Source organism: Sturnus vulgaris, chromosome 1 (genome assembly GCF_052056855.1).
Source record: "Sturnus vulgaris isolate bStuVul1 chromosome 1, bStuVul1.hap1, whole genome shotgun sequence".
NCBI classification, from domain to species: domain Eukaryota; kingdom Metazoa; phylum Chordata; class Aves; order Passeriformes; family Sturnidae; genus Sturnus; species Sturnus vulgaris.
In genome coordinates, this window is record NC_142243.1 from 18990306 (window position 1) to 19012498 (window position 22193).

General features: G+C 37.1%; 1 protein-coding gene across 1 annotated transcript in view; it reads right to left on the reverse strand.

The window, feature by feature from the left end:
• Window positions 1-1915: 1915 nt before the first annotated feature.
• Window positions 1916-22193, reverse strand: part of PLXDC2 (plexin domain containing 2) — a 249047-nt gene continuing 228769 nt past the window's right edge. Inside the window, exons 13-14 of the mRNA XM_088160730.1 lie at window positions 17834-17994; window positions 1916-4052 (exon numbers count right to left, since the gene is read on the reverse strand). Of these exons, the coding sequence (XP_088016856.1) occupies window positions 3936-4052; window positions 17834-17994 (278 nt within the window). The 3' untranslated portion in view covers window positions 1916-3935. The remainder of the gene's footprint in view (window positions 4053-17833; window positions 17995-22193) is intronic.

Genomic DNA, 22193 nt, shown 5'->3' on the forward strand with positions numbered 1-22193 from the left:
CTATATCATTTGCAGCAGAGGCTGTAGAGAACGAAAAGGGCAATTATAAGAAAAAGAACAACTGTTTCATATGGCATTCTCTGGAAAATTGACTCCCTTCAAAAGAACGCTCAGAGCAGAAATAAATCAAGGTATACACATCCCTCAAGTATAATGCTGACGGGTATGGAAGAAAAGTCCATGAAAAAATGGTCTTCTGGAAAGGCTTTGGATGGTATGCAAAGTGCAACAAAATTTGAGCAAAGAGGAGAAAAATATGGAATAGCAGTTTCTTGTGGAACAATCTGTGTTCTCTTACTCCACTATATCATGGGATGCACTGAGAAACATAGAAAGCAATTAAATAATCACACCATTATAAGTATGCACATGTGAATGAAATTACAATTCCACTTCTTCAGCAGTTCCACAATTTCTTAATATATGAATACAACTTTGGAAATGCTAGGGTCTTTTATTTTTCACTAATTTCTGTGTGTGGTGATGTATAGCAATCACACACACAGAAATACACACACACATATATATATATATATATATATATATATATATATATATATATATATATGATTTAGTGTTTCATCTTAATGAGATCTGAGAGCTACTTATTAATGTGTTTTGAGTCCTTAGAATTCAAATTTTCCTTTTTCTCTGTGGAGAAGGATGAGCTGAACCAGAGCACTGAGAGGCATTATGGAACAGTTGACACTAAAATGGAAAATAATAAAATGTGACAGATCTTGCAATAATAAATAGTATTAGATAAATAAATTTATAGGAAAATTTAAGAGTTAAAATAACTGTTGGGATAAATGACTCTGTAAACAAGCATTTTTCTGAGTAAGATTCAAATGAAGGACCACAGGGAGTGCTAGTGAAACCACTGTTTCAGACACTTGGATGAAAATTTATGAATTGTTGAAAAACATTTCAGCCAGATTTCTGAGAGAGGGCTATGTGACATTTTTCTGGTCCGGGTAAATTAAATCTGCTGCTTTATAAAAATATAAGAACAGGATTCTCAGTTAATCTTAATATTTTATCAGACCTCTAGATTAATGTTTGTATAATTTTTAATGTGGCAATTTTAATTATTAAAAAATTAGAAAACCAGATGGAATTACAAAACAGCAACAGATTACTTAATTAACTTTTGCCTACTGGGATAAATAGAATATACCACAGAACATATCAAAGCAGACACCAAGGAGACACTATACCTCTATTAGTATGCAGGAGGTTTTCTCTTCAGATAGCAGTTCTTATCAGACATAAGCATATGCCTATCAATGTTATTAAATAAACCCAGCAACTCCTCATGTTATAATCCACAGAATATAACATCATGGCAAAAATATGAAGAAGTATTCTATGATGCTCCCTGCAGATCACTGAAATCTCCCACCTAATTACATAAGGTGGACAAAAATGAAAAAAAAATAATTGCTATTATTTTATGAAGGAGTATAATATGTCAGTTAGTTTGCAAATACTAACAAACGTCTTTCAGCTGTGAAAGGGCCTTAAACCAAAAGTAATCAAAACATCAGATTTTAAAATTGTTGACATATTTGTCTAATCATATTACAAATACTCTGCCAGCTCCATTGCATGACATCTATTACATACCTGGGTAAAAATAGGAGTGAATATGATGAAGAGCAGACCTGTAAACCCGTAATAATATAAATCTTCTTTACTTATATGAAATATCCTTTGAATTTATTGAAGTACTACATAGATATTTGTAAATTTCTTAGTATGATTTGCAAAGATGTTCTCTGAAATAAAAGTTTTTTCAAACAGGATTCCAGAAGCTCTACAATTGCTTCTTTTGGAATGAACCCTAGCTGATGACTCCCAAGATTCCCAGAAAAACTGATGATAATTACTGCACACCAAATACGTTCCTACATGATGTGCACTGATACCTTTTTATTTAATAAAAATGAGTGTCACCATATATATGTGCATACATTTGGTTATTGCTATCAGAATTAACAGCCTGCAATTTAACCCCAGCCTATTAGAAAAAGGGCTCAGCAGATCCACACAAATGGAAATGACTACTTGCCACAGGTTTTTAACCAGGCTTCAAGATGATTTCTTTGTTAGTACCTTCAGGTTAATACCAGTTAGTTTTTGAACAGTTTCAATCTCATGCTAGATGATTTAAACCAGATGAAAATAAAAATATCTTACCCAAAATAAAAGAATACAGAAAATACAGTATTGTAGTATTTACTGAACAAAATAACAAAAATCATGTTCGCTTTTTTTTTTTTAAACAGCGTTAAGTAATCAAATTTAGGCCATACAAGCATCAACAAGAAATGTAAGTAACTGTACTATTAAGGTGGTATCTACAACTTTTTTAAACTGCTTGAAATCCAAAACCACAAATGTTGTATACCTCACTTAAAAATCATTCAAGTGCCTTGCACAATATTTAAAAAAATTGATAGTAAATGACTGGTATGAGTCGTACATGCAGTACCTGAATTTTATATTTCAATAGCTCAGGCCCAGATCATCAAAGCATTTAGATTTTCACTCCTCAGGGAAGCTCTGTGTCTCCATGTGTATTAACCCCTTCCCTGAAAAGAGTAACTGTTTTTGATGGTGTGAATTTCTAGCGTTGTCTTTCCCTATGCAGGGAGGGAAAGAGTCGATTTTACAGAAAGAATGGTTCCAATAGGCAGAAAGTTTATGGCACTGCAACTACATGAACCACCTTCCCTACACAACATAAAAATATTCTAATATTAAGGATTATTTTACAACTCAGTGGAAATATGCAGTAATGCAATTCATTTCCTTTGTCTGGATGACAAAAATGCAGTCTTAACAGTCACAAGAACCCGCCTTGTGTTAGCTATAAAAAAAAATATATTTATATATATATTTATGCAACTACTATGTGCATTAAACAAAACCACTGTATGAATCAGCAGGGTTCAATAACACTTGCATCTGAATCTCTGGAAGGGGTGCATTGAAGTCTATGGTGCTTCTCAGTAAGGACTCACAATGAAATGGTGAAGAATAGAAACCCATTTATTTTAAATCTTATTTTTCTTACCCCATTGCCTAAGAAATGGTCCATAAGCTCTCTGGCAGCTAAAAGGATCTGTTGCCTTTATTTCAACCTACTGCTGAGAAATGAAAAAATACACCTTAATACAAACCTGATAATTCATTTTTTAGTGAACACTGAAACTGAAAATCAGCCCAACGTCTTTGTGAACTCCCATGAAATAATTCCACCATCATGAAAATTTTCTGTTTTCTTCAGCTCTAACCAATCTGTATATCATGAGTTGTTTAGCAGGCTAGTAATCAGCAATGTACAAGAAACATTGTATTACTCCTGGAAAGCATTTAGGTTGTGACTCCTTCAGGTTGGCAGGTTAATTTGGAATTGAAAAGTGTATTTCACATCTGCTTATATAAATGTTGGAAAATTCCTTTTTTTTTTTATTTACCTGTCTTAAGACAGTTTTCTCAATCACCTGTGAACACTGATCAGTGCCCTTTGCACTGAAATGGTACAGACTTTTTCCTCAGTCTTTGAGATAACAGAGAAGAAGACTTGAACCAAAGGGCATTGCCCTTGTGCACCAAAGCTTTATTATACTTCTGATTACTGTGCATCCCCACACCTAAAGCAAATAACATGGCACGTGTGCCATAGTTCTGATACTGTAGGTGTCCACTGACAAGTGTTCTGCATGAACCATTGTGTCTCAGTCCACTAACAAAAACTACTGTGCAGTAGTAATCTGGTATCTTAGATAGTTTTTCTTCTTGGACAAAGTTTATCCAGAATCTTCTTTCTATCAGGCTACAGCAGCTTAGGGCTCCTTTTCTTTAAAGAGAGGCAAAATAAATGTCTTACACCTGTAGGCCAGTACTGGTGTTCTGTCCCAGAAATTTTAGCACTGCTCTGATACGATGAACCCTTCTTTTTCTCCCACTGGTTCCACCTCAGCATAGGCAGGATGTCCAGATCCTCTTCTGAATTTCATTGCTGGCCATCTGCTTGGACGCCGCTACAACAGCAACAACAAAATAAACTTTTATGAAGGGTACTACAATAAATCCTTAATAAAAAAATCTAACAGTATCTTCCAATTTTGGGTTCTCATACTAAACCACACTCCCTGTAGTTGTTACAGGAATAGAAAGGCACAGTTCAGCAGCAGAAAAAATCAGAGGAATGAACTCCTCTTTTTAAATTTGTGAGTGATGACTGTTCTCAAACACATAAACAATTACCACTACTCTTAGCAATGAAGAAGATGAAATAGCTCCTGTCTAAAATGGTTATCAGATTTGTCACATAGAGAACTGGTGATCCACTAACCTCTAGAAGATCTGTCCAATGCCCTTCCTTCCTTCCTAGTTCTGCAGAGGAATTCTCTAACATACTCTATACCATGAGAAAATATGTGGCAGAGTTGATGGAACTTTAATTAAAAAAATTATTTAGGATAAAATTCTGGCACGCTTATGCAGGACTCTCAAAATAATGACTTTCTATTTCAAGTGCCATAATTTCTACTTGAGTAGTTTACTTTGATGGTTCAAATAGAAGCAACGTTTTTATTTAAACTCTTAAGAGCTTTGGGTACAAGAGCCTTAAGAAGTCCTAACCAATTTCCACTAGGATCTTGAGTGCCTGCTTTAAAGACAGCTAGTAAACAGAGAAAAGAAATAGTTATTTTCTAGGGCAGATAAAACAATTCCTGTAATATCATGATATCTCTAGGGAGGAAAAGTGCTTTGAACAATCTGTATTTTCAAACGAATTAATGTCAGGTAAAGCTCAGAATTTGGGTGACCACTCTGAGATTATGTCAAAGAGAATAGCTTCCAGCAAAATAGGGAAACTCCTTCATAGAGTCAGTGAGAAGAAAAAGCTTGCCATAAAATTTTATCTGCCAAACATACTGATTTATTTCTCTTTACTGACAAGGCTTACAATCTACTTGGAAGGAGGGCTAGAAGATAAAGCAACTTATATAGAAACATTGCAGGAAAATGAGAGAAAAATCAATGAAAACAATTTAAAGCCTATATTTTCATTGACAGCTCAAAAGCTAAATAATTTTACTTTATGATCTTTCTCCTGAATATAAACACTGCATTTGATTTTCTGTCCATATAATACCCCATTTTTATTTCCTTTCAATCACAAAGGCTATTTCATGTTGCTGAGGGGTGTTGTTGGTGACTATAGTATAGCCACAGCCATGAATTGCTGGGACTCACTGTGCTCTTGGGCAGGAGTCACTAAAGAAACTTTGAGGTGCCACTGAATCTTGTTCCCAACAAACCACACAGCTGACTGCAGGTACAGCACAAAGTCTACCTCAGTGATCATTTTTGGGCAGATACCACATCAAAGCAACTGCTTCCTTTTCCTCCCATTGCAGGATCAGGTTACTTTTGAGGAATTCAGAGTTAAATTCTGTTTGGCAGATAATTTAAAATCCCAGGCCTTTCAGTGCAGCACCTTCCTACAAAGTAGGAAGGCAGAACATTGTCTTCTTTAATGGATGCCTCTTCCTAACAAGAAAACTTAGTCTATTTAAACTTTGGTAAGTTTTTTCTAACCAAGCTTGATTCTGTGTGTTTTCAAAATTAAGAAGGACAGTTTGGTTACTGCTAAAGAAAAAGGGTCATATTCTGTCCTCAGGCTCACTAAAGTAAATCAAGAATAATGCAATTAAACGTTAAGGGGTTTCTTTCAGATTTACACTGGTATAAATGAGAAAGGAATTTGATGGAGAGGTCTCTAATGAAAAGGGAAAAGGAAAAACAACTGGAAAACTAGCAGGAAAGAATAATTAGAAACAGTATCAAATGGTCACACATAAGGATGAGCTGAGTTTTAATATACTAAGTTGCTCCCTACTTTAATTTTAAGATGTACTTATGATTAGTTACTACTTCATTGCTACATTGATGATAGATACTAAATTTACTATTTTGTGCTACTTTTTTTAAGTGGCCTTTCCAGATGATTAGTTATGGAACAGATGTGTATCAGTTTTAATGATACAAAGCCATAAGACATAAATATGAACTGTTTTTCCAGAAGTAAACCAAAAGACTTCGAGGTCATCTTCTATATTTCAGTTACAGTTTTCTGTGGTTTCTTGTCACGTATGAGGTGAGATTTTCCCTTTATAGTGCTTGTTTAATTTCAGCTTCATTACGTGCATGTTGACAGATTTAAAAGAGAGCACTGACAAACTATCAATTCATTGCCTTATGTAACCCCTTGAAAGATGTAAAAATATTTCAGCTTTAACTGAAAAAACTGAAAGCAGCTTGATCGATATTGGGAGATACTAAGTTCTTCTGGTTACTGAAGCAGCTCAGGAAATACCCAATGCATTCTTCCTCTTTTTTCTCTGTGAGGACTAACTAAAAAAAACCCAGAAAAAAACCCCTACCCCCAAACAAACCAACCAAACAAAACACACCAAAAAACCCCCACCAAACTGAAACCAAACTGGGAGAAAGCAAGCTAGGTGTTTAATTAACTAATTCCCAATTTTAGCAGGAAAAAATATGTTTCTTCCTCTAGAATCAGAACACTTAAAGGAAATCCTCTGAGCTGTGGCTGGAGAATTGTAACTCCTTCCTTTCAGTGTATTACAAAGTAGGAAAACAGGACTAGTATTTTTTTTTTCATTTTTTGAAGCTTCCTTGAGTTCACTATTTTAAGTAATGAAGTTGAGAGAAAAGCACTTGTGACTCTACATGACCAGGATGCAGAAGAAATATGTTGAAATTCAGGAAAATAATTTAGGATACACATAAAAATGTTATTTCCTATTGAAGATCAGTAAGATAAAAGGAAAAAAATCCAGCAGTTGGATAATTCATGGAAAGTGAGGTCTAGTTTTCATGTTTCCTACATTATGTTGCTCTACATCATTGCTGGTGGCTGTGCAGGATGTTTGACTTCCTGCAGCAACACAGACTAAAATAAGTATATTTATATCCGTCTTGCAGAAGAGGCAGAATTTATACCATTTGTCTTACTTCTGAGGGCAAAGGGGGGATCCCACCTAGTAAAACAAAAAGGTAGAAACTGGAGTAACCTCTCACTCTGGTTGCAAGGAAAGGTCTCCAAGTGTATTCTTCTTTTTGTTCACTTTCTTCTTTTGACATCTTTCAATATCAGAGGTTTTTGAGCCTCTTTTTTCCATGAAAATCATATGCTCTCATTTAGACATGTTTAAAAAAAAAAAGGGTTTGATACATATCTGAGTGCAGTAAATTGAATATACTTAAATAAAACTCAGTTGTTATGACCTGAACATGGTCCCTAGTGTTACAGTCGATGATTTTTTTAAGGTAGCCAGCTGTAGACTATCTTATTTCCTGCTGAACAGTAACCAGCATTATTTACAAGATTGGTTACAGGAGGATGGACAGTTGTGTAAAGTTGTGTTGAAATGCTGGTATCTGGAGATTGATGCCTCGCTTCTGAGAGTTTTTGATGCTGACGTTATCACTATCTCTAAAATTTATACCACTTAACATTCTTCATCTGAGATAATAATTTATCAAAAGCAATTGTAATAATGTGTATTTTGTTAGCTGCAGCAGTTATAAGTTTTTACATTTCCTTTCATACATCTGCATGAAGACAAGTTTCAGTAATGGACAGGAGGAACTTGGCAACAAGTATTACATATTTGATATTCTTAAATCTTAGCCTCTGATCCCCATGCCATCCTTATTCTATGTTTCCCTGAGTACACAAAAATGGAATGAGAACAATTCTGTATAGATCTGCAATGTCAGAAGAGCAGAGAAGGAAAACAGTAATGAAATATTTCCCCTCTGTCATCTCCTCAACCCTGCCACACACATTTTGTTCTGAAAGATTTCTGCAACACTATCAAAAGTTTCTTTGTATATTTCAACCAGCATAAAATCCCAGAGTGCTTGTGCATGCATCGGCTCTTCATTCCTATTCAGCAGTAAACCTGAACAGTGGATTTCATCAAAACGTGTGCACACTCTTTTTAAAACTGAATTTACATGAGTATAAATACTTGACATAGCATGAGAAGGTCAATCTTTCAAAGTCTTGACTCTCCAGAACTCCCTGGTAAATTTGGTTCACCACTAAATTACACAAAAGCTGAATTTATTGAGCACCTTTTAGACTGAATGCTTTGGCACAACTTCGTCTCCTCTATCTATTAACTTTTTTCTATATTTCAATCCTTCAAACTTCCAGAGGACTGATTCACTGTGTCTACTGAAAGGCTGCATCTTACATTTCCACTGTCAATGTCTTTGTCTAATTCAGTAGTAAAAACACATTAAAATCTATTTAAAAGCTGTACTCCTTAACCACACTTTGTCAAGAAGGCCTATTTGATGATAAGGAAATACACAAATATGGAGTGATTAAAATTCTGGATTTATTGTCAAAACTTAAGAAAAACTATTATGACTTCCTAGAATAAACTAAGAAAAAGGGAACAAAACTATAGTAAAGTCTTACTAAATGATGAAATGACTAAATGTTAATCTGATACTATTCGAGACCCATTAGTCTAAGTACTTGTCCAGTGCCTCAGTAGTCAGGGCTTTTGGTTTTTTTGTGAGAAGATCCTTTTGTTACCAATTACCTTGACCATAACATGCATTTTTGTGCTCAGTTACCTGAAATTTGTGCATCAGTCTTTAATCTCTGCTATAAACATCCAATTTATTTGGCAAATCACAGTCAGAAGTGGATGAGGCTACAAATATCTGAAATTATACTTCTGATATATATTCCCAGGAATAAGAAAAGAACAATTTCCTGACGCCATGTCAAACTCATATTTTGAAGACACTGTCCTCAAATAAGGATTGCTTCAGACTTAAGATTCAGTAGAGTCATTACTGGCTTCATTTATTTTTCTTTTTGATAGAAGTACTTGTTTAATGTATCTTTTTGTGATTTAAACCATCTTTCTTTAAGGGTTTCTGCAGTCTAATGTTCATCTGATGAGCTGGCTGCTTAAGGAAGAGAAACAGAGTGCCTCCTTCCTCTACACCTTTGACTTTTATTGTCAGTGTTGATTATTTATTTCAGTGCTTCTCCCTTGTGGTCGATTTAGGTCTCCATTCCTGAACTCCTGGTTCCTACTGAGTTGGGTAAGCTTTGGAAAAATAACTTTACTATCAGTACTAGACAATGACAGTGAGATCAATGACAATACTCCAAATGCCAGGATACTGCAGGACTTTGAAAGAAGAGCAAAATGATACCTGTTCTCTTCTTTTTAATCATCATCTTCATGAAATGCAATTCAGCCTGAACACCTGGACAAAAACTAATTGATGACCATGTTAAACCTATTTCAAACTAAAAGCATAATCCCCTGTAAAATAATGGGCCATATCCCAGGAGAAAACAGTAGAGCTGTGTGAGCTCCATCAGCTGGCTTAGACAGATGAGGATCTCATTCTTTTTACAAAAACCCTGTTTTTTTTTTTTTTTTAATCTGTCTCCTATTTACTTCTCGTTCGTTTGAAGACATACAGTGCATTTGTGACATTAATGCAGAAACCTAGAAATGGTACATGGAAAACATGGCTGGATTTTAAATCTGGCTCTTATTTGTGGTGTACTATTATAAGTAGAGAAGTAAAATGGTGAGCCAGAAATGTCCATTAATTTCCTGAGCTCTGAAATACCAAGAGCTCCAGCATTTTTAACTATTTTCTCATATTATTTCCTTTTTCTAAGCAGAGAGGGGATGAGCAGAAGCTCAAAATCTGAAGAAAATCCACTGCTAGATGTGTGTCAGTGAATGTTTTCAGATACCAAAATACAATCCCCTACATAGCCCCTCATTAAAAAAAACAACCCAATAATAATTTCTCAGACCACCCCAGCTAGGGCTCAGTGTTTAGAAATCATCCTCAGTTCATGCTAACAGTCTACGTGCTGTCAGCTTTAAGTGAGGCAGAGTTAAATGACAGGAATGCAGATCCTTTCATGCTGGTTGGTCTTTATGCTAAAAACCAGTCCCAGCCTTATTTAATTTACTAACAAAGACGTAATTTAAGTTAAATCAAGAGGAGTCAAGGTGCATCCTCCACACTCTCATCCCACACTATTATTTATTTGCTGAAGATCTGCAGCTGTTTGTTTCCTCCCTCCCTCCCTGTCTTTTTCCTGAAGGTCACTCCCTGGCTCAATAACACCAGTTCAACTTTCTGTGTGGCCATTTTAACAGATTCCTGAAATTATCCATCTTAAACATCTAAGATGAAGTAAAACAAACAACAAAAAAACATAGGTGTGTGCATGTGTGTGATGTGTCTAAGTGTACGTGTATGTTTCTAAGCAGCTGAACCAGCAAAATAAAGCTCTGGAATATCTCCAAGAAGTCTGGGAACATGAAGGTAAAAGCTGTGACTTTCAAATTCGGATCTTAACTCAAAAGAATGTTAATTTTTAACTACAAACATGCACACTGCTCTTCAGTGTGTGACATATTAACTGTTATTAATACATACACAGCCACTAATACATAAGCTCTGAACTCTTTCTTATTCTGACAGCTTCAGAGTCCACATATGTTAATAAATTTTGTAACCATAAGGTGAATACAAGAGAAAGGCTCTTTTGCCTGAGGTTAAGAAGTCATAATTTGAAATGTCATTTTAGACTCCTTAAAATCCTTTTCCCCCAGAGAATCACCAAAGTAAAATTTTATTCAGCTGTTGTCAAGCCTCCCATAACCATGCTTGGCAATGGTATCATTGTGTCCATCTGGGACAAGACATCCTAGTGTTTCACTCCTTACCTTCATAGCACAGGATCACAGAATCTGCTGAGTTGGAAAGGACCCACAGGGACCATTGAGTCCAACTCCCAGCCCTGCACAGAACCATCCCCAAGAGTCACACCATGTGCCTGTGAGTATTGCCACGCTCAGGCTTGATGCTGTGACCACTTCCCTGGGGAGCTGTTCCAGTGATCAACCACCTTCTCGGGGAAGAAACTTTTCCAACCTAAACCTCCCCTAACATAACCTCAGACCATTCCCTTGGGCTCTGTCCCTGGTCACCACAGAGAAGAGATCAGTGCCTGACCCTCCTCTTCCTCTCATGAGGAAGTTGTGGACAAAAATGATGTCTTCCCTTAGTCTCCTCCAGGCTGAACAGACCAAGTGACCTCAGCCACCATCTTTGTTGCCCTCCTTTAGTCTCTCTAATAAATATTTTCCTTACACTGTGCCACCCAAAGCTGCCCCTAGCACTGGAGGTGAGGCTGCCCCAGATCAGGACAATCCCCTCCCTTGCCTGGCTGGTGATGCTGTGCCTGATGCCCCCCAGGACAGGGTTGCCCCTCCTGGCTGCCAGGGCATTGCTGGCTCATGTCCAACTTGCCATGGACCAGCACCCCCAGGTCCCTTTCTGTGGCCCTGCTCTCCAGCCTCTCATTCCCAGTCTGTTGGTACATCCAGGTGTGCCCCAGGCCAGGTGCAGAATCCAGCACTTTCCCTTCTTGAGCTTCATGTGGTTGGTGATTGCCCAACCCTCTGACTTGTTGAGGGGTCTCTGCAGGGCCTTTCTGCCTTCGAGGGAGTGAACAGCTCCTGCCAGTTTTGTATCATCTGCAAACTTGCTGAGTGTCCCTTCCAGTCCTGGGTCCAAGTCATTGATGAAGATGTTGAAGAGCACAAGGCTGAGGATGGAGCCCTGTGGAATCCCACTGGTGACAGGTCCCCAGTCTGAGGTCACTCCATTCACTGTCACCCTTTGTGCCTGACCCATGAGCAGCTGCTCACCCATCACATGAAGTGTTTATCCAGCTGTGAGCTGGACATCTTGTGCAGAAGGACACTGTGAGAGACAGCACTGAAAGCTTTACTGAAATCCAAAAATCTCATTACATCAACTGGCTCCCCTTGATCAACCCCATGGGTTACTTCATCACAAAAGGAGATCAGGTTGGATAACCAGGACTTTCCTCTCAGGAAGCTGTGACCAGTGAGAGCATTATCTTTAAGGTGTTTTTAAATACCTTTCAGAATGATCTTCTCCATAACTTTACCAGGCACAGAAGTGAGACTGACAGGCCTGTAGTTTATGGCCTTGCCTTTCTTGAAAGCTCAGACAGCTTACACCAGCTTCCAGTCAGCTGGGACTTCTCCATATTCCTAAGACTGCTCAAAAATAATCGAGAGAGGTTGTGCAATTACATCATCCAGCTCTTTGAGGATTCCTGTATGAATTCTACCAGGGGCCATATATTTGTATGGATCCAGCTGGAGCAGCAGGTCCTGCACAATTTCAGGGTCAGGTGGGAGTTAATCGTTCTCCCAGTCATGGTCCTCCAGCTCAGGGCAGCCTTGGTCCATCATCCTTGCTGAAGACAGAGGCAAAGAATGTGTTAAACACCTCTGCTTTGTCTCTGTCCCTGTTTGTGAGGAGACCATCTTCATCCTGTAATGGGACAATGTTGTTTTTACACTGCCTGTTGTCATTAACATATTTGAAAAAACTCTTTTTATTGTCTCCCACTTTTCTGGCTGGCTTCAACTCCAGTTGAGCTTTGGCCATATGAATTTTCTCCCTACAGTGGCCAGCAGCTGCTCTGTGTTTTTCCCATGTCACTTGACCTTGCTTCTACTGGGCATACACCAAAAAGGAAAGCTTTTTTGCCTTATTTCCAAGGGAAGATTCCTGTTCAATCAAGATGGCCTTCTGCCTCACCTGCTTGACTTCTGACATTTGGGAATTGTCTGATTTAAGCCCTTAGGAGGTGATGCTTAAAAAGTGACCAGCACTGACAGAACCCAGCACCTGCAAATACTTTTTCCCAGGGAATTTTACTCACTAGTTCCCTGAGTGGTCTGAGATCTGCCCTCCTCAGGTCTACAGTCAAGGCTTTGGCACTTTTCCTTCTCTTAACAGAGATTTTAAACTCAATTGCTTCATGGTCACTGTGGTCAAGACAGCCACCAATCTCCACTTGCTCACAAGATCCACTCTGTGTGGACAATCAAGAGTTCAAGGAAGGCATCTTTCCAAGCTGGCTCCCTTAGGATCTGTTCCATAAAGTTGCCATCCAAGTTTTTAGGAATCTTCTGGCCTGCATTGTACCAGGTGTGTGATGTTCCCAGTTAATTTCTGGCAAGTTGAAGTCTCTCATAAGGACAAGGGCAGTCGATTTGGAAGAGTCCCTTAGTTCCTCAAAGACTAATTCATCCTTGTCCTGGCCAGGAGGTCTGTAGTGGACTCCCACGATGGCATCTGCATTATTTGTTTGTTTGTTTGTCCCTTGATTCTTATCCAGAGGCTCTCAACTGTGCCATTGCCAGCTGTGAGCTCCATACATTCTACCCCTTCTGTTCCATACAGTGCCACCCCTTCACCTCTCCTGCTGTGCCTGTCCCTCCTGAAGAGCCTGTAACCATCCAACAGGGCACTCCAGGCACAGGACTGTGGCCAGATCATATTGCCTTTGGTCTCCACTGGCAGAGCACTGTGACGACAGCTGAGGTAAATGTCAAGCCTCAAAAAGGACTTTGGATCACAATAGAAGGAAGGAAGGAAGGGAAGAAAATCACAAAGTATGCAAGTGAAAACTTCTTGTGTCATGCAACTCTTCTGTCCACAGATAACTGGATGCAAACATGCAAAAGACAACTGCATAAAAAAATAGTCAGACTTATATAATGTTTTTCAATTTGCAGATGTTCCCTTAACATTAAATGCTCTCAATGCCCAAGTTCAAACACATACGTAAATAATTAGAGATTAAAAATATAGAAAAAAGTAAGAACATGAGGGAAAAAAAAGGAAAAATTAACATATAAAACTAAAGCTGCAGTTTGGCTTACAGCTCACTGAAATCCGACCAAATTCATCTGACTCAGCTGGCAATTTCTTTACTCCTCTTTACATTGAACTCTGGACCTCTAGATCACATGTGCTATGACCTATATCACAGGTATGCAATCCATGACATTCAGGACATCATGACTGGCTTCTTGGCCATGAAACCTCCCATCCTCAATGCAAGTATACTACATAAATTAGTAAATAAATCAATAGATTTTAAATTGTGCTATAGCTAGTGTGTAGTGATATATGTTATGGCTAGATTTCTGACAGAAACTTTGCTGAGAAAGTCATGAAGAGCATTATTTGACATGTATTCTACTTTACAAAGATCAGTCCAAATCAGCTCAAAATATACTTAATAGACACAGGATTCCTCAAGGTAAGAATATGTACTGTGATTAAAGAGAGTAAACCATTGGCAACTAAATAAAATTCAATAAAGAGGAAATACTGCAAGGTTAATGATAATAAACAGAAAACCAAGGCATGCAACATCTCTTCTGTCACTCTGCAAGCTAATCTTTAGTCAACATTCACTCTTAGCTCTTAGGAAGAGCCTGCATTCATTGGAACTTTGACTGAGGCTCCCTTGACTTTAAAAGCTGATAAATCATTCTGTCTTTGGGCCACCACAGAAGTGTCCAACCTAAACAAATGAAACACATGTTGAACAGTGTAGAGGCTGGAAGAAACTGAAAAACTACATTTTGATTTGAATCTTCTACACACTTAACAAAAAGTGGAACATTTTTGAAAATGTGTTGAACTGTTTGGATGGTATTGTTTTAAAGTTGCACACTACTATAGGCAAATTGAATAGCACTGGCATTTAAGACTTCTCAAATTCTTTGTTCAAATTAGCAATTTTTATTCCTGGTAGGGCTGCACATGTGTGCTCTGCTCAACAGGCATTGAACAAAAACCCCTAGGGAAGCATTTTCTTCAGATTTAAAAGGTAAAAAAGTAGTAGAATAATGTTACTATATTCTAAGACAACAGCTTTTGTAATAAATGTTTTTTTTCGTGGCTTGTGTGTATCATTTATTTAAACCAACCAGTGCACTCAGGATATCACTTAATGGTGTTCAGAGGTGCCACAAGTGATTGCCTTTATCAGTGCAAGGGTAAACAGCACAGCCAGTGTGGGTGTATTTTTTCTTATCTGGGAGAGCTCACTTCATGACAAACATGACTTGGATTTGAGATGAGCTATATGAGAACATGAGTGAGGAGGTAAGTGAATATTGGTGATATCTGCTGAGAACACAAGGAAGAGACTTGAAACCTCAGATACAGGATCAGTTTATTATACTGCTCTTTATTATTCAGTAACCAGTCATGACTATAAAACAAATCAACTAAAAGTTCCTTACATAGCCCTTAACTTAAAGCCCCCCCAAAAATCTGATTGTTAATAAAATTTTACTTACCAAACAATGACAGTATCTTAGATGTAAAAAGACGCTTCACTATTAATTATGTTAGAGTTTTGAATGAATGCTATGTTTAATGTCTATATGATGCCTCCATAAAGTAACTTCAGTAAAAGTAAACACAAATGCACCAGGACCCTGTTCCTTCTTTTGGCCAGCCTTAGAGTTATATTAATTACTAATGATAGATAAACTGATGTGGATCTTGATTTGGCTTGAAGACTTGATGGCAGACTACAGAGTACTTGTGATTTTTTAGACATCTGCAGGAGGGAGCTGCCTGTCCATCTGTCACATCTTGTTTTAACTGTGCAATGTGCTTATTAATCAAGAGGCTCATAGGAAACAGTATTATTTTCTTAAATATTTATGTGCTTGTTCTCATTTCATGATCAAGCCCATGACAACCCTCTTGAGCTCTTTTCCTAGAACGGTAACATCAGCTCCATATTTCATTCATTTCCCATAAATAATGCAGCTCCTGTGCTGTGTGGGCTATCATGTTATCTGTTATGGTTTACTCAAATATTTTTCAATTGCACAAATGCAATAAAGAATGATTTCTTGTAACACTGGCCTATTTATACCAGTTTTGCCTGATTACTTTTTGCACTTCATTTTCAAAAGGCAAGTTTGAGAAAATATTGTCTTCTTTACATTGGAAACATGTAAATCCTATAGATCAGATGAATATAAGAATAATACATTCTACTCATTATTTTTTGAATTGATCAAACAACTTTTTTCTTTGAAAATTAAATTATTAAACTTATTAAAAGCAATTTAATTGCTTTTAATGAATTACCTTGTTCTATTCTAGGGTTATGATACCAAAAATGGTTTTAAAGTTTTGAAATTTGTGTAAGCATTATGAAGTACAGTCATTCCCTATTCCTCCCTTATGATTTTCCCACTTCATCAGTGCTTGTAACACTCACAGGGAAAGGCCAACCCTTCATGACTAGCACTTTTTACAATTCTTGCTAATGCTGATGCTTCACAAGTACCACAATTATCTCAGTAATCAATAGAGAACGGTGGTTATACCCTGTTTTGCATCAATTTTATTTTGACTGATTTCTCCTTTATTTTATACAGAAAGTTTATATTTTTCTATTTATTATAAATGACTACATTGCTTGCTAAAATAGATGCTACCTTTGGCTAATAATAGATTAATAGATTGATTAAAGGCACCTAAATTCAGTAGAATGAGTTTAACAACACTGATTAAAGCACCTCTGTTTGCATAATGAGTATGATATCAATGAAAGAAATAAATTAACATGCCCTTACTACATTTAAAACAAAAATAAGTAAGTGTCTATTGTAATTTGGTATTCTTTTCTTCTTAAAGAGTATTGCTACCATTTACTTAACCTTTTCTATCACATTATGACAGATAAGAAACTTTCTTTTAGTAGAGTGAAAGAATAGAAATTCAATCCATGTAAATTTAATCTGTGTGTGAAAAAAAGAAAGGGACAAAGCCTTTTCTTTCATACAAGGACTTCAGTGGAATTTTGTTTGTCTACATCAATAGTGAACTGGCTTGAAATGCTGCATAAACATGAGATAAAACTATGTGTTATTATATGGATTCTGTTCCCCAATGGTTAGCATAGCTAAATTACTAGAACAGGAATACTGATAAACAATTCATTTTGATTTCTGTCACTACTATTGCATCTAAAAAGAATATTTATTATAATATGATGTTAAAAATGAATCATTCTGTTCATGTTCATGTCTCACTTCAATTCTCCTCACTGTCACTAAGAATAAATGTCTACATCTTCCTGGTCCAGGCTTTTACATAAGCAATCCTTAAGGTATATTCCTAGTGACACTTCCAGTGGTTTTGCAGCTTCACTGCTGTTCCAATAGTAAGTGTCCAGGCTCTTCATAGTAAGAGAATACCATACCACAAGTGGGAGTTATGAACAGTCATCCCTTTCTTTCATGTTCAGCAAATCTATACTTATCACAAGGCAGAGGAATGTTGCCGAGTCAAAAAAAGGAAACCACAAGGAGGTGTAGGTATTCATGGGTTTTTGTAGACACAAACGCCTATGGAGAATTTTCCTTTCTCATATTTTCATCTACAGTGCAGCTGAACTGACTAAATCTCAGCATCTGCAATGTAGGTATCTGCACCTAAAGGAGCTATCTGTATTTGAGGGAGAAAAAAGTCAATTTATCTAAGCCTAAAGGGGATGTCTCAAATAGGTAAGATGAATCATGGTCTAAAAGAGTCTGTTTCTCTCTACACTAATAGAAAGAGCAGAAGAAATTATAGATGTTAAAAATTAGGTGAAAATAATCCTTTCCACACTCTAGACAAAGTGTAAAAAGATTCCTTTAAATTATGTAAGGAACAGCTAATATAAATTTCCAGCTAAAAAGCACAAAGATACTCTCTGATTTCAGTTTAGAAAGATCTGTTTTGGAGACCCCAAATACCCTAGCCAAGAGACAGGACTAGTGCCACAGCCTGACTTTTGTCTTACCTCTATGAAGAAGAGACTAGCTGCTGACGTTGGGTGATGGTACATGTAGACAGTCACGAGGATGGCTGCAGCCACGACGAGGACCAGGACGAGGATGCCAACAATTAATCCTGCATGAAGTGTCCCGCCTTTCTTCTCTGCTGCACTGTCATCTGTTGAAGCTGCACAAAGAGCACACTTCTCAGCACAGGAACTTACACCTTACCCATTCCACTGCACACACGGGAATTGAGGATTTGCTTTTTCTGTGTTACGTACGCCTCATTTTCTACAGCCCAAGTTGGAAAAAGATATTAGATGTCTCTAATAACAACTGGGTACTCTCACAATCTTAATGAAGAGACTTTCAAATGTTTTACTAATTCTAATTCAATAAGTGATATTAACATCTTTTCTTTTGAATGTAAAATGAACAGTCTGAAGTTCCCAATTACCTTCGTAATAAATTTTGCTTTGATTTTCTTATAAAATTATTGCAATTGTCCCACAGACAAAAAAAGTACTCATTGAATACATTTTGAACTTTTAATTTTTCTTTAAATATTTCAATTGAGGCATCCCACAAACCGTTGTGAGGTCTTGCCATTAAATGCATTCTGAAAGCCTTATTCATTAGCTCACAGAAGAGTTTGGAACCACTCTTTGAGATGGAATCAGACAGCCAAAAGTGCAACAGATGGATGCAAATGATCCTGCAATATTTTGATCTTGGTCTGAATGGAACACTCATCATACCAAAGTATTACAGAAGACCATCCATTTGCTAAACTTGATACCAAAAGGCCACACATGCTATGTTTCTGTCAGGATAAAAGAGGGCTCTCTGTAATGAGCAACTTGTCAGCAGTGCTTCCAAATAAGTGACTGAAGTCTTTCAACAACAGTGTAACCTTTGGGGAAAAAGTTTCTCAATATATCAACTGACACCTGTAGAACTTGTTCTTCATCATACTCTTGCAAAAAAGAATTACTGTTCTGCCCATTTTTGAGGGCAAAAGAACCATTCACAAGTCCTAGGTTTAAGAAACACTGGTAGAGCACTGCTAATTTGACCTCACAACCTTCCATCATTCTCCTAAATGTTCTTCACCCAGAGGGTTCCTGGGCATCCCAGGGAAGTGGTGACAGCACCAAGCCTGGCAGAGTGCAAGAAGCATTTGTACAATGCTCTTGGGTACATGGTGTGACTCATGGGGATGGTTCAGTGCAGGGCCAGGAGTTGGACTCTACTGTCTTTTTGGGTCCCTTCCAGCTCAGCATATACTATGAGTTTGTGTGATATTCCCACTGCTTTCTGCTTTTCTGGAAATCCTTCTTATCACTTTCATGCATAACTCCATACAACACCTGCCTCTGGTCTTGCTTATGAGAAATTTTCTTTCAGTTCCACTTTTAAATTTCCTCTCACCATGGCAAGCTGACTATAATGAAAAACACTGATATGTGCAACCATCCTTTTTGCTGTGCCATCCCCTCGAACTATTTGTTTGGTTGTCTGACTCCCTTTTATTTGTTCTTTGAAGACAGATATGGGTTATGAGTATCACTTCAACAAGTCACTGTTATTGTTATTAATAGGAACAACAATAATAATAGCAATACATGTACATGGTCTTTAACCATTCATGTGATTGGAGTAGAACACTCCATGCTAATGTTAAAATAGAGAATTGGAAAATTATAGAAGAAGGGCATATTGATACAGGTAGTGATAAATGTCTTGCATGAGAGGCAATGAAAGAAAAGAGGAACAGTTAATCTGGGTGTTACAGCTCATACATCCATGTATGGCAGCACGTTTCTCACCAGACTAAGGAAGGCTGCATGGTTTGTGACCCAGCAAATTGCACAGTACCATTGGAGCAAAAGGGAGAAAAGGAAAATGAAGATGCATTATCTTAGCCAAGACATCTATCTGACTATTACTCCATATAATAGTTACACATCTCTGGAGATAGAGAAGGTATTAAAGTACCTATCCCTTGTTTGTGTCCATATTTCCTCAGTCTTGATTCAGCACAGTCAAAAGCCCACAGTGTTGCTCTGCTCTGTCCCATAAAGTCAGTGACACTTTGTGGAGTAAGGAACTGAGTAACAGAATCAGAGGATAAAGAAAAAGTTCCCAGTAGATTAGGAAGCTAAACTAGGGCGTGGGAAACATTAATGATTTTAATAAAAAATTGCAAGCATGATACCCACTCAGGTACAGCCTAATCCTGCAGGTGTCATTCTTTTTAAAAGTTCATGAGTATCTGTTCACACAGGAACTTCAGTTTAAATTGTACTGATTTTGGACACGAATTTTAATTTTATTTTATTTTATGTTATTTTATTTTACTTTACTTTTTAAACACAGTACATACAGTGAAAACTTCCAGGCCATTCTATATATACTGAAGTGGAGGAAAGGAAATATTACCTAGAATCTGGAAGTTATATTTTTCAAATTTTCAAAATTGTCTCTGACAGGGTCATTAGAATACTTCCTAGTAGTTAGAGCACTATATAAAAAAGGATGCAAGATTCATGGAGAAGACAGGAAAGAAGGGTGACCCAAAAAGAGATTCCTCTTATTTTCAGACAGCAGAATCTTTTGCTTGACATAGCCATTAAGATTCACTTCATCTGAGAACAGAAGAATGTATAGAAAAACCAGTCTTAGTTTCTGTTCATGCACTATAACAATATTTAGTACTTGTACATACATTTCAAATTGCCATACAAATGGAAATAAAGAAACTGAAAGGCCATCAGAAAAGGCCCGCTTGATTGTACATCCTTTGGCTGGACTATTAATCCCCACTGGTGAACAGTTAGTTCTGATTCACCCTACTGAGAAGAAACTGCTCCCACAAGGAGCAGAGGATTCATAGTTTGTTTGTCTCATAATTATCTTTTCAGACAGTTTCATACTTTTACTTAATGTCGCATTCGTGCATCAAGAACTACTTTGTCCCTTGTACCCATTTTCAGGCTGATTTGCACTAAATGAGCAATTTGTATTGTTACGATGTTATGGTAGAAGGCATAAGATCACATTCTGCATTTTAAGAAATGCTAGACTTCAGAAAAGGTCCTAACCACTCTGTAAAGGTCATCACTTTAATCCCTTTTGATCTGATATTTTCTCAGCTTCCAGCATCCATGGTTGCAAGCTAGAACACTGTCTCTTTGCAGCAACACAGGTGTCAACTTCCTGCCCAGATTTCTGCTACTCAAAGGCAGAGCACTGTGGGGACACCAGCGCCGTGATCAGAATCCAAATGCAAAAAATAATGAAACAAAAGAAATGCTTTCTTTAAATTACAACAATTTTAAGTAACTTGTAATTTCCATAATGGAAATTCAGTCCATTGACCCCATGGCTCAAATGCTCATGAGAAATTGATTTCACTCTCTTTGTACAGAGAAAATAAACAGTGTTGTCAACATTGAAAATACTGTTTGCTGCAAAATCAACTGTCAGTTCTTTTAAAAAGCCACCAAGGGAAATAGATGAAAAAACAAGGAGTTGGAAACTTTTTCAGGTGTAGAAATCTTACTAAGATTATCACAGCATGTCTGTTGTTCCAGGCAAAGCTAAACCCATGGGAGGCTTTTTGTTTCACAACTAATCCCTTCCCAAAAGGAGTACTCTCAATGGAACTTTCCCCAAACTTTCCTTTCCTTATGCTCAAGAAGTAATTGCTACATATAATATACTCTATATTTATAATGTCTTCTCAAACTCTTAAGTGCATAAAACTTTTAAGCAGAAGGAGCCTGTTAATACCTCCAAGGTCAGTCTGCTTCTCATTAGGTGCCGAATGGCTGGATAGAAAGAGCAAGTAGTTTTTTCTCCCCCTAATATAAACGCACAGAATCCAAACAAGAAATAGCTGTTCTGTTGCTGGAATGTTTAAAAAATAAAAGTGAAAACACAATAAAAATGTTCTTATTGTTTCCATGAGAAACACATAAAAACGATAAAATCTTTGATTTAATAAAACTAGTATATCTCCAGCTACTCTTGGGCTAGCTTCTTTTGCAGTAGGAAAAGAAAAAAACCTCAAGGAATGAAAATCTTGCCTTGCCATGGCACACATGGACTGCGATGCTGACTTTAACAGAACAAATGTGTCTCCAAACTGAGGCTGCTTTTTAGTGTTTACAAACTGCTACTTGCTATTTGTAGACACATTGAGGATACATTTTCAACATTATTTTTCTCATAACTGCACATTAATCCTTGAGGTCTGCAAAATAATGAAATACATTGTTTTATATTACCTAATTTTGAAGTTTACAAAAAGTTTCTACCGTGATAGTTCTGTATATGAGAAAACAAAATTGTGATACATACATTTACATCTCTTATGAT